At 41.6% G+C, this 12,788-nt stretch overlaps 1 protein-coding gene across 6 annotated transcripts; it reads left to right on the forward strand.

Annotated features, from left to right (window-relative positions):
- The first annotated feature begins 343 nt into the window (after positions 1–343).
- MFSD6L (major facilitator superfamily domain containing 6 like) lies at positions 344–9,795 on the forward strand. Of its 6 annotated transcripts, none has more exons than XM_082213836.1 (2): positions 344–452; positions 4,972–9,795. In XM_082213836.1, the coding sequence occupies exon 2, from the start codon at positions 5,006–5,008 to the stop codon at positions 6,950–6,952; it is 1,947 nt and encodes a 648-aa protein (XP_082069962.1). In that variant the 5' UTR covers positions 344–452; positions 4,972–5,005; the 3' UTR covers positions 6,953–9,795. The 6 variants fall into 6 exon arrangements, with proteins under 6 accessions (XP_082069962.1, XP_082069958.1, XP_082069959.1 ...); XM_082213832.1 differs by lacking the exon at positions 344–452 and adding an exon at positions 2,307–2,487; XM_082213833.1 differs by lacking the exon at positions 344–452 and adding an exon at positions 2,475–2,512.
- Positions 9,796–12,788: the final 2,993 nt, after the last annotated feature.

The following is a 12,788-nucleotide window of genomic DNA, read 5'->3' on the forward strand; positions in this document are numbered from 1 at the left end:
AACAGGTATTGCAGCCTCAGTTCCAATAAATCATCTAATGTTAGGAAAACCCATCGTTTCCAGTAGAAAGTTGGACAGGGATGTTGTGGTTCTGGAGATGACATTCCAAAAAAAGGGGGGAAAACACCCCAACCCAAGTGGGACATTATATATGATTGCTTCCGGAGTATAGAAGAATGATTTCAATTGAAAGCTTTTAAACATTCAGTCATAGCAACACTGCAAAGGTACAAAGGGGGTGGGTGGTTTCTTTATATCTTTTAAAGATGTTTTATGCTCAACCCAAAGTCTCTTGTAATCCTGATACAGTATTCTGCTTTCCTTCTTACCTGCTGGCAGGCTACAACAATATGGCTTTGCAAACAATAACACCTGAAGAGCTAAATAGTTCTGTGTCTGGATGGATCTGAACTGCTTTCAGCTCCCACATCAATTAAATTTGAAATACATCTGTGAGTATCTGATGCCACGCTGCTGAAGCGGGGCAAATATATATTTAGTCAAAGAGCATCAAAATTGCATAGAAGGTTTGTCTTTTAAGATTATCCGATTGTATTCCTTGTAGCTTTACACCCCAGTCCTAAAAATAGTTATTCAAAAGTCAGCATTAGTTTTAATGGAGTTATTGCCTCCAAGTAAATATGCTTGTGACTGTAGTGTAATTCCACATAAGTGAGATATTAAAATAAGCTAGGTACATTGAAACTTTATACTATTCCTTCACTTTTACCTACTGTTCCAGAGAAGTCCATTTGTGTATCACTTTACTTTCATGTGTTTCACCAAGGACTATTTAAATACCAAGTAGATTGAACTGGAAACTAAATAAAACCTAGTTCAAGACAAACCACCTGTACAATTCTTTACCAGTAAATAATTAATTCGTCTCTGAAAAAGAATACCTCTCATTACAGGGAAGCCAACTTGTAGACAACAGAACCAGAGACTCTGAAAATACATTTTAAATGTCTCATATATGAGAGAAAACCTCAGCTGTCTTGGTGGTTTTCATCAGCATAATGACAGCAAATAACATGGTAGTAAGTATCAGTGTCAATGGACCTCGACTTGGGGATCCAGCAGGGATCTTTCCTGGAAAAGATTTACATTGCAAAGGAGATGACATAGATTTCTTTAGCAAAGCTAAGAAGAGTCATATAATTATGCAGTATAAGTAATACAGCCACATGGTATTTATAGGATTTTTATTTTTTGGCCAGTTGTAGTAACAGGTACAAAAAACAAATGCTACTTGTGATTAGTTTGTGGATAAATCCCCAAGTTATTTGGGCTCTAGGAACTTTTATCCTGGGATTACAAGAACCATTTTGATAGAAAGGCCTATGTTCTCTTAGTAGCTGATTCTAAATCTGGCTTTTAAAAGATTTGTCCCAAGCACCACCATTTGCTGCAGTTATATCAATGAAGCAAGAGGCAAAACCACAAAAAGACTTAAGTCCCGTGAATTCATGGGGAGCTGAAGGAAAACAATCAGAATTAAACACAGCTTCTTTTTGCATCCCAGCAAAACTATCTCAAATGCTGTTTCACCCACAATTCTCTGGCCCGTAGGAATATGAGTTCCAGTGATGCAGATCCTACATTTGGGTGTCCCCATCTTTTGAAAGAGGGTGAAGAGACTGTCTTTTCTGCGAGAAGACCTTTTATTTTTCTCAGTGTTTTAAAACCCCTGTGACCTTCCCCACTGTTATTTTCTCTGCCTCCGTCGTTTTATGTACTGTTCATTTTAACTGGGTTACTTATTTGATTGACTCTAGTGTGGGGTTGTTGTTTTTTGGCTTTTTAATTTTAGCTCCCCGGGGAACATGGTGTGCTGAAGGGTGGGATGGGGGGAAATAAATAACATGAAACAGAATATCGGAATAAGGGACAAAACTTGAGAAGAAAATCCTATTCTAACAGGTATGGCTAGAAGTAGAAACCGAGGAGTGGGAGAGAGGGCGCCCAGAGGAGGGGTTCCAAGGATGAAGTCCTATTATATATCCAATTACTTGGGAGTAAGTCCCACTGAAGTGAATGGGGCTCACTTCTAAGAAGACATAGGCTAGACCTGCACCACAACGGCTCGGAAATGTCAATGTGCGAACCGCACAGGATAAGAATTCACCCTCATCATCATCATCTCCAAGGCCACCCGCCGTATCCTAGCAACCGCTTGCCCCGCCCCCTGAGGCGCCCCCGCCGAGCCCACTTTCGCCCTCGAGGAGGAGATCGAGAGCAGCGAGCGAAGCCGGGAGGGGCCCCTCGGGAGTTCTCCGAAGGGCCAAGGCCAGCAGGTGAAGAGAGGGGCGGGGCTTGAGAAGCTCGCTCGCGCTCTCTCTCGCGGCGGACAGGTGCGCCGCGGCGCATGCGCCGCGAGAGTGCTTCCCCGCTGACAGCAGGCCGAGGCCGCTGTCCTCGTGGAACAACGGAAGAAGCGGCGTCTCGCCTTCCCCCGCCCCCGCGCCCCCCACGCCCTCCTCTCAGGTATGGGAGGCTCCGCGCGCGCCTTGTAAGAGGCAGTTCGGCACGAGAGGGGCGGGCGCTGGCGGCGGTTGCCATGGCAACCCGCGCGAGGTGCGGGGGAGAGGGGTGGGAGGCTGGGGAAGTTCCCCAGGCCCCGCTTGCTCTGGGGAGGAGTGGGCGGGGTGTCTGCCTGGGTTGGCACGGGGCAGCTTGCGCCCCACTGAACCGGGGGGGGGGGTAATGAGTGGCTACGGGGGACCATGAGGAGCGTTACCCACAGGGACTGACAGGGGCTTGTTTTTAAGTAGTCGCCGGTGTGGGTGACAGGTGAGGGGATGGAGGGCCGCCACCTCAGGAACTCTACCGACGTTCTCGGTGTGGAAAAGCGAGGGAGGGATCCAGGGCCTTGCTGGCAGGCAGCCATGCTTTTGCAGGCAAACATGTACCGCTTCCATCGCTTTTAATGGACAGTCGAGTAACAGGTCGCTGAAAACTAATGGTCAGCAGCAGAACATGTTTTTGCCTGTTTATTTTACACAGCCGCTTCAGTTGGCAGAGTGGTCGTGCCAAGTAAAATGACAGTGCATCATGCTTCTACTAAACACCTTCGCTTTTCTCTTTAAAGGCTAGTTAAAAATCCTGGATTTCATTCTGCTCTGTTGCACGGCAGTGCTGCTGGTCTTTGACATTTCCCCATCATAGGCGCTGACTCCATGGGGCCTGAGGGGGCCCGAGCCCCCTCAAAAATTCGTTTGGGGGGGCTCCGCCCCCCAATAATCTCGGGCGCCCCTCCAGCAGAGCGCTGCCGTCGCCCCTCCCCCAGCCCAAAATGCACAGGGTCGGGCTGCATGCCTCCTGCCCTCCCTCCTGAGCAAAAGCTCCACCCAATTTCCTTCGGAGCTGATTAATAGGTGCAGCACGCTCTCCCCTATTCGCTCACGAGGAGGCGGTGCCACTTTATCTGCATATTCATGAGCTTATTTATTATTCATGAGCTTTCGCGGGCTCCCCCAATATTTTTTATAAGTCGGCGCCCCTGTTCCCCATAGACCTGAAGTATAAAGCGAAAACGATGCCACCCCACCTGGACTCATTCTGAAATAACACAGAGACTGGTAGCAATCTGGTAGCAACCCAAAGCAAATGTTTCCTGTTCCTTGAAATACTACACCACACACACCCTTACACAGAGACCTGTTTTATGTGTCTGGCATTCAGTCAGTTCCTTTTGCTAACTATAATAACTTGATGCTGTTCACTGCCCAGTGAACCTGGGAATCCTCACAAAATTCACTGTAGTAGGCTATCACTGATTTTATGAAGATGATCTTCAGCAATGCCCTGCTATATACTTTGAGAACTCTTATTTATGAGAGTCTTTCTGGTCGTTTTATTTCATAACGCAACGTAAATGCACACATTTCCTCACTTGTTGAACTTTATTCAAGGAAACACAGCTATTGTAATGATGTAGAATTTTCCCAGCACTCAATCTGCAATATTTTGTCTCTAGAAAAAGTATGATTCATCCCTTATTTGCATATTCATTTTTATGGGATAGAACAGGAAGTTTGTTGCACAAGTCATATTACCAAAGACATCACCCTCTCTCTCCATTATGTTTGATTTAAAATCTGCTTTATGGTAGGCTTGCTAGACCTTTTGTGAATTTTAAAAAGGTTTGGGCTGCAATTTTGCATGTGAGTTGTTTAAATCCCATTGGATTTTTCTTTTTTAAAAAAGTTAATAAATTACAAAACCCTTTTAAAAGTCCTTTCATTGTGTAGGAAAGGGGTGTCATGCAACTGGCACTGGATAGGGCTTAGTATGAGGGTAGAGCTTTAAAAAATGCTTTTCATAGTAATCTGTAAAGGCTCTAATGGCACACGCATAAACATCCCAAGGTTTGATCTGAATACACATGAGGCTACCAGTTTGCTGAAGCTAAGCAGGTCTTGGTCTGGCCAGTGCCTGTATAGCTGGTTGCCTGGGAACCACATGCCATGGGTTGCATGGGTGCCATGACAGAAGAAAAGTGGAATATCAGTGTAAGAAATTACTCAAAAATAATAATAATAAAACTTTACTCAGAAACGAATCCCACTGAGTTAAATGGATAAACATAGTAAACATGCATAAGATTGCAATCTAATATCTGTTCTGGCAAGTAAAGAAGGATTTGTACAAGTCAGGTTGATTTTGCTTTTTTCATGAACTCCTAAAAGCTGCATCTGATATGGGATGTTTCTATGGCTGAAAGCAAGCACAGTAACTATTGTTGTAGTGTTTGTTTGTTTGAAAATTTGTAACTGCACTTCTGATTTGATTACCAATATAACTTTTTGCAGTGCTAGAAAAAGAATTTTTTGTTTTCATTTTCTTACAATGGTCTCATGCTGACAAGACTTCAAGGTGGCTGACAATAAGTGAAAATGTTCCTTGTTGGCATTTCTAATTTGTTATTCGATACTGACAAGTCTTTCTTTTTCTTTTATTAATTTGCAGGACAAAATTGGGAGCCAAGCCTGCACCTGAAGCCATGAATACAAACAACCAGTGGGATGTGAACAAAGCACTAACTCTTGCTAGCCTCTTCCATTTTCTTTATGGTGCAGGAAATGCCTGTGCAATTCCGTTTTTAACTCTGTACTTTCGGCAGCTTGGACTGACTGCACCATTAGTAGGGATTATAATAGGATTAAAGCACTTAGTCACTTCTCTTTGGGCTCCACTGTGCTCCTATTTAGCAAAAACTCACAATAAGAGAAAAGTTCTCATCAGCGGATCGCTACTGTGCTCAGTTGGAGCAAGTTTGCTTCTTACTCTTGTCCCACCACCGAGCAAGGACATTGTCTATAGGTATTGTAATGTGAGCCAGCATCCAAATAAATTACTGACAGCAAACCAGGTGTCTGATGTAAATGTGAACAATCCAAGTACAATGAATGTTAACTCTGCCTCTGATGACAAAACACTATCTACTGAATCATTTGGAATAATCTCTAAGGACTTGATTACTACTGGAAAGCCAATAGTAACAAATGCACCATTCAAAATTTATTCCACTATTAATATTCCTTCTGTGATCAACAGTGGTGTCAACGATGGTGATACAAGTACCCAGCAATTCACTGATGTTCCGTATGGTGTGATATATGGTACTTCTGGGAAAGAAGTTTCCCCAGAAGAACAAATGTTGGAGACACTGACCATAAACAGGCCTGTGAAGGCAACTAGTAGCCCACCTGCTGATATGAATATTGAAGAAAAAATTGTGGAAAATGACTCTTCAGAAAGAAATGCTAACTTCTCATTTTACACACCCTCCGTACCTCTTAAAAAGACACAATATATATTCAAAAACTTGTCAGGTCGCTGGGAAAGAGCACAGGATATGAGCTCTTGGTTACTACAAGGTACTGACTTCTTGGACAGTGAGCACCAGGCCTTTCTTATGGTGCTAGGTGCTGTTGTTCTTTGGGAGCTCCTGGCTGCACCTCTTGGATGGATGGTTGAGGACAGCCTCTATGAGTACCTTGATTTTGTTGATGCAGCAGACAAATATGGAAATCTTTGGATTTGGAGTTACTTAGGAGCATCTATGGGTGTCTGTGGTGTAGCAATATTTGTGGATCAGCTGAGTTGCTTCTTGAGCACGAATATCCCACGTTTTGCAGTGCATTTTTATGGCTATGCCATGTTGCTAACTTTAACGCTGGCTGTCAGTGTCTTCTTTCCCATTCATGTGTCCAAAAAAAGTGAACATGTAAACAAAACAGTCAAAGCTTTAAACCTGATTGGGAGCGACGGCAGAACCATCCTGTGTGCAGTAACTGTCTTCCTCACGGGTGCCATTGGGTCAACTGTGCAGAATTTTCTTTTCTGGCAAATGCAAGACCAAGGCAGCAGTGAATTATACATGGGTCTCTCAGTGGCCATTGGACTGATTGCCGAAATCCTGCTCTACATCTTCAAAAGCAAGTTACTAAGGACTCTCTCAGCTGGTGGCACAGTTGCCTTGAGTTTAAGCTGCCTTGCAGCACAGCTGCTCTACTATTCCTTCCTATGGAACACCTGGTCTGTGCTGCCAATCCAGATCTTCTGTGCCTTCAGCAACGGTGCCTTGTGGTGGGCTGTGAACATGCTGGCAGATGACATTGCCACTCCTGGCACAGAAAGGTCTCTCCACCTTGTCCTACAGGGCCTCTCTTGTGGCTGTGGAGCCAGTCTGGGAAGTTTTGCAGGAGGGTTTGTTGTGAACAGCTTTGGCCTAGCAGTGCTCTATCGAGCATGTTCCATTACTTTAATACTCTGGTTAATCTTGTTCTTGATTGTCCAATCCAAGTTGCCACGTCAAAAAAGAATTAATTACTCCCGACTCCTAGCTGCAGATTCTAGTGATATGAGTGACTCTGATGATGATGATAAGGAAAGGGACTGGCTGGTGAAAGCTATGAAAGACGAGAACTTCACTAGGAATTGGTAAAAGTCTTGCATTTCATCAGTCTGTCAGGCAAAGAACAGACTTCGGAAGAATAGGGTGATGCTATTAGAAATGATGCACATGGAATCTGTAAGAAGCCATTCTACTAGCAGTGGGATTTTATGATGTACATATTTATAAAGAAAGCAATTATAAAGATTTTATAAAGATTTTATTTTCCTAAGATTAATTTATTGCAAAAACTTGTAGCATTTTATTTGCTTTTCTAAGATTTAAGTTTTCATAATCCAAGGAAATGGGACTTTTAGTTTCTGCTGAAATTAATAGTTTTTCAGCTTCAATAGTGACAAAAATTGGTTATCTTTAGAGACCCAGCTGGCCATATAGGAGGTTGTAATTCATAGCAATTTAATATTTTTTCACTACTAGTTAATTCCTAGTAGATAACATGCTGTCTTTTTCAATTTTGTCCTCAATTGGGCACAAACTGCTGTAGAAACAAATATGCTTATTCTTTATTTTTATGGATCCAACATCTTTCTGGAAACTAGCACTTTAAATAAGTGGGCCTCAATATTGGAATAAAATTGTCTAGTGGTTATGTAGATTTTATTGCTGGCAAAGTATGTGGCTTCCTTTGATCAGTATTATTCTGAAAGAAAATATTCTTTTAGAATATCTCTCATCTCCTGAATGGGAACTTCCATACAGTAAAAACATTTCTTTTTAAACATCTCACATCTGTAATGTGAATATAAAATCTACATTGGTTAGAATGCACATGCAGTTCACAAATCTCTTGTCTACTTTCTATCCTGTATTAATAGCATATGTGGAAATACTGAGTTGTGCAAGTTAACTCCGGGCCCCTTAACATTAGACCGAATGGATGAGGAAGCAAAGTTTCTAGGATGTAAGGCTTTGCCCCTCTTAGGTGATGGATATTAAGAATCATTTTTTAGTACTCATAGGGCTTTGCTTAAACACTGTGAGAGGAATTCAGTGTCAAGCTCTTATAATTGTTCCATCAGCATAAGCATTTCTGCTTGGCAGATGGAACAATCCTCCCTCTCCTAAGTCCTCCCCAGAGCCAATGAGGGGCAGGCACAGAGGGAGAAGAGGGAGGGAAATAGCCATTGTGCTAGCAGGACTCATTGCGTTGGCTCATTCTAGCGCAACAGTTTAGTTGAATGCAGCCCTCAGCCATAATCTAGTTTGACTGATTCAGTTTACTCAGGCAAGGGAACAAGTTAACCAATGCAGAGGGCTACAAATTCCACATGTTTGCCTGAGAGAATATACACTTTCAGCTTTATACGTGTGTGTTGGAGAAGAGCTATATCTTTATTTCATAGGGGAATCATGATTCAGAAGGATGTTAGAAGCATCATGGGAAGTTGGAAGGTGGCCTTTCAAATGCACACTACAGAAAAATCCACCTTTTACTTTAAATTGTCACACATTTCAAGCTATTGGAAAATTTCCTTTCATTTCTCCAGTGCAAACTGTGCTGCTGCTAACAAGTTGCCTTTGATGGGAGGAAGCTTGAATAGGATGTTTTACTGTTCTGCAGAGCTTGTCCTCATGCTACAGCCTTGATCCAAATCATCTTTCTATAGGAGAGGGCAATCTACAGTCAAAGGTTTTATGCCCAAATTTTCCCCTTCCACAGCTAATAGCAACTTCATGAAGCAGGAACACTAAACTGGTGAATCACCACATGAGCAAAGGGTGTCCCTTGCCCAGCTACTTTTTGAAAAGAAAAAAGATGTTGGGAGTTCAAGTCATGAAACTCCCATAGTCTAAATTGTCTGAATTTATCAAGTTGCTTTTCATGTGTTTTGCATGAATGCTAGGCATGTTGCTCTGAATGTTGTTGCCCTTTGGCTAAGAAAATAGTATTGACCACACCCTATGTTTACATATTGGTAGTTATGGGTATGGAAAAGTGTGTGGTGTTGTAAGTAAATACCAACTTGCATCAAGAATTAACAATATAAACTGTCCTTACAGAGAACTTTATTTACTAAGTATTTGATGTAGTAGTAATTTTCCCTAGCAAGTTTTCACTTAGCAGAGGCTGATAGGCAGAACAGTATTACGAAAATATGGTGCTTTGAGAAGCAAGTTTTACCATTCATCAGTAAGAAGGTTTGTTACTCATTCTAGATTGCATATTTAACAGCTCGCTCTGGTGCAAATCTGTTTTTGTGACCCAGTGTCTTCTGGTAAAATTGCTCAGTGAAATGATTTGTCCTAGTGCCACAATCCCAAGCCAGTGCAAATAAGGACATGGTTTGAGGTGGAAGCCCTGATTGCTCTCTGTTTGCGAAAAGTTTTGCCTTTCTCAGCTGTGTCCCAGAATGCTGCTGGTTTGCTTTGTCCATAGAACTCAGTGGAAGCCAAGCCATTGAAAACGAAATCTGTCCCTGTCCATATAGACCAATCCTTCATTGGCATAACTCTAGCCGAGGTTCTCTTTCTCGGGTTGATAAAAATAGAACCCAGTAGCTTTGTTGTAAGTACATTTGGCATTACTTTGGGAGTGGGGTCAATATATATGAGGATATTTATGTATATATATTGTACAAATTGTACAAATTGATTAATATTCAAGAAGTTAATGAATAAGATAAGCAAAAATAACCATACCTATATCTAATGAGCTAAATGTTTTTTCATAAAAGTGTCAAATAGATGTTCTCATAAAATACTATAATTACTCAAATTTTCATAAATATATTCCATAAGAAAATATTGTTATATTAATACTGCAGCTACTAAAGGATTACAAAGAGATCTTATAAATGCAAATCTGACTGGGTCTTCTTATATTATAAAAAGCCATGTTTTCTGTATTTCCCCAAATAAAAAGCTTTGATTGATTTCATTTCATACTTCGTTATTCCAGTAAAGGACAGACTGACACAATTTTTCAATAAACATGTAATCATGTTGTCTGCTTTCCTTCCCACTGATTATATTTGTCAGTTTCCTCACATAAGCTGTGTGTGAGGATATTTTATGGGAATATGACATCTGCACACAGTGTTCTTTAATGTGCATGAGTTCGATCCTGAATTGTTACATGCAGCTATAGAAATAATTTCAAAATCCATTTTTAGATGTCAGTGTTACGTTAGCAAGTGATGACTGGCAGTATTAATGTTAATTACATAGCTTTAGTAATGAGTAGCATTAAAGACTAACTTTTAAGCATCTCAGTGCATTAATGCACTTAAGTAACAAAAACCCTAGAGAATGATCCAGTAGCAACTGAGCATTTTAAGACCTATTGAATTACTTTTTAACGATAATGATGTAATCATATGCACATTTTCCTGCAAGTAAACCTCACCGAACTCAGTGGGACATCTTGAGCACACATGCATAGATAGAAGAATTGCACTGCACAGCACATGTTTAACTCTTCTGTGAAGCCAGCAGGACATAAAAAGCTAAAGCTTGGCTGGATTGTGCTGCTAACTTTGAGGGAAAGCAGAATTTTACCACATGATAAGAGCAAGGAACATTCTGACCTAACCCAGCCATAAAGTTTAACATGCTGTGGGGTGCTTTACTATTCCATCTTGTTGATGATAGCACAGGCATTAGCCAGTCAGCAGTCAAACCATAAGTCTCTGGCTTTTCCTCAATGCCTTGGAAATATGTAGAACCATCTCTTCTAGAGCTTGTTCCAAGATATGTTTTCAGGGCAGCAAACATGCTCTCAAAGCAGTGCCTTCCCATGTAAAACATTAAGGCTATCTTTACTGTAAACCCACCCATGTTTTTTCTTCCACATGGAGATTTCTTCATCCACCTTCTAATACCGTATTTTTCGCCCTATAGGACGCACCGTCCCATAAGACGCACCTAGTTTTTTTTTGGGGGGGGAAATAAAGGAAAAAAATTATTTCCCCCCAGGCGCGGGGCTGGGGCAGCCCGAGCTTCCCCCGACCCCAGCCCCCAAACAGGCAGCTCTCTGCAAGCTGTGGGAGTCCAGCGGTGGCTCCCGCTGCTTGAGAAGAGGTCCGTGAAGCCTGGACGCGCTGAGATCAGCGCGCGCAGGCTTCGGGATGCCGGCAACTCTCCCCAAGCAGCGGGAGCGTTCCCGCTGCTTGAGGAGAGATCCGCGAAGCCTGGACGCGCTGAGATCAGCGCGCGCAGGCTTCGGGATGCAGGCAACTCTCCCCAAGCAGCGGGAGCGTTCCCGCTGCTTGCCGAGAGGTTCGCGAAGCCTGGAGAGCGAGAGGGGTCGGTGCGCACCTACCGCTCTCGCTCTCCAGGCTTCAGCGAAAGCCTGCATTCGTCCCATAAGACGCACCCACATTTCCCCTTCATTTTTGGAGGGGAAAAAGTGCGTCTTATAGGGCAAAAAATACGGTATGTTATAGTATCAATGTGCTACCTGATCTTGTGAATTTATTCTGCTCTTGTACATTGATCACAGGAGTCTAGTTCAGTTTTGTTTTAATCTCGGTATCCCATAATTATTTTAGTTAGGTTTGCAAGTAAATAAACATTTTTAATTGTCATCTTTTCAAACTGCCTGGTATCTGGAAACTAAGCTGTGTGTGTTTGGTTTTCATTTCAAATTGCAACCTCTGTTGAATGTTTTTAGAGTTCAGGTCAAATAACATATAATATGGTGTGCTGATTGCATCACCTTCTACCAAGACATGCTTTTATCTTTGTAACCATAGAAATTTCCTTCTGTAACACCTCTCAGTGTTTGCCTTCTCCCGAAACCTTTTCCAAGCACTAGGTGTTGGTTGTAACTTGATAAGGCTGAATGTGTTGTTTAGAAGACTTGCAATTATTTCCACTGGATGTGATTTCTTGCAGGAATTCAAATTTTCTGTGACTTGCATAGAGTCTCACAGATTGCCTCAGTGTCATGTCTCCAAAGAGATGCATTGACAGGAGTATAAGCTGAGAGAAATTTTCGATTTCTGTGTATTTGTTATGTACAACTCATTCCAGGTTCTTCAAAAGATTCAGCATAATCGGCAAACATTCTCACAAAAGACAAGCAGTGAGGAATTTACAGTCAAGTTTGAGATCTGGTATGTTTAAGGCATAAAAATTCATGTTTTATAATTCCTCGCAAGAAAAGGGAAAAGTTGACAGCTATGCTTTAAGTAGCATTTACTTAGCTTTTAGAAAATTGGTCTCATTTTGCCCTTTTCTGTCAGATAGCTAAAAGCAGCTAGTTACAGGTCTGCTGTAGTCAAAACAAAATAAAAAAATTCCTTCCAGTAGCACCTTAGAGACCAACTAAGTTTGTCATTGGTATGAGCTTTCGTGTGCATGCACGAAAATTCATTTTAAAAGCAGCTGTGTAATTTCTTCATCTCTCCCCGCCCCATCAATACATTATGAGGCAATTCAAAAACTTAATCTCTTTGATGGAACATGTGTTGATCTTCTATTCAAGTAACTTCATTTATTTTGCTACTATATTATAATACTGCTCTTCATTTTTCCAGTATGTAAAATGCCTATTGTGATGAGAACCACTGGAATTAAATTTTGTCTTGGCTATTCATGAGGAACTATTACTACTTGATAATTCAACGATTAGGAATTTGACTTTCTTTTATAGATCGTTGGGGTTCCTTATATGTTTCCTGATAAACTGAAGGCATTGATATATTTTTGCTGCTAAACTGAGATATGAATAAATATTGATTGATACAGAAGTCAAAGGCAAATATTTACCTGGTTGGTATGAGAAATATGATGTCAAGTGTATAAGAGAAATTTACTTGTGAATTGAACTTTCTTATTTGCTTCTACCAGTTCCGCCCAGCACCTTTTGTTTGATACTGACAGCATACTCAGTAATCTACAGACTCATAAACTCAGGCCTAGC

The sequence above is a fragment of the Podarcis vaucheri genome, assembly GCF_965113315.1.
Source record: "Podarcis vaucheri genome assembly, chromosome: 2".
Lineage (NCBI taxonomy): Eukaryota > Metazoa > Chordata > Lepidosauria > Squamata > Lacertidae > Podarcis > Podarcis vaucheri.

Excerpts from the sequence above, each read along its gene's own strand:
- MFSD6L (XM_082213832.1), top strand. The coding sequence starts at position 2,369 with ATGCGCCGCGAGAGTGCTTCCCCGCTGACAGCAGGCCGAGGCCGCTGT. Across the intron at positions 2,488-4,971 it reads CCCCCACGCCCTCCTCTCAG|GACAAAATTGGGAGCCAAGC; the intron begins GTATGGGAGGCT and ends ATTAATTTGCAG.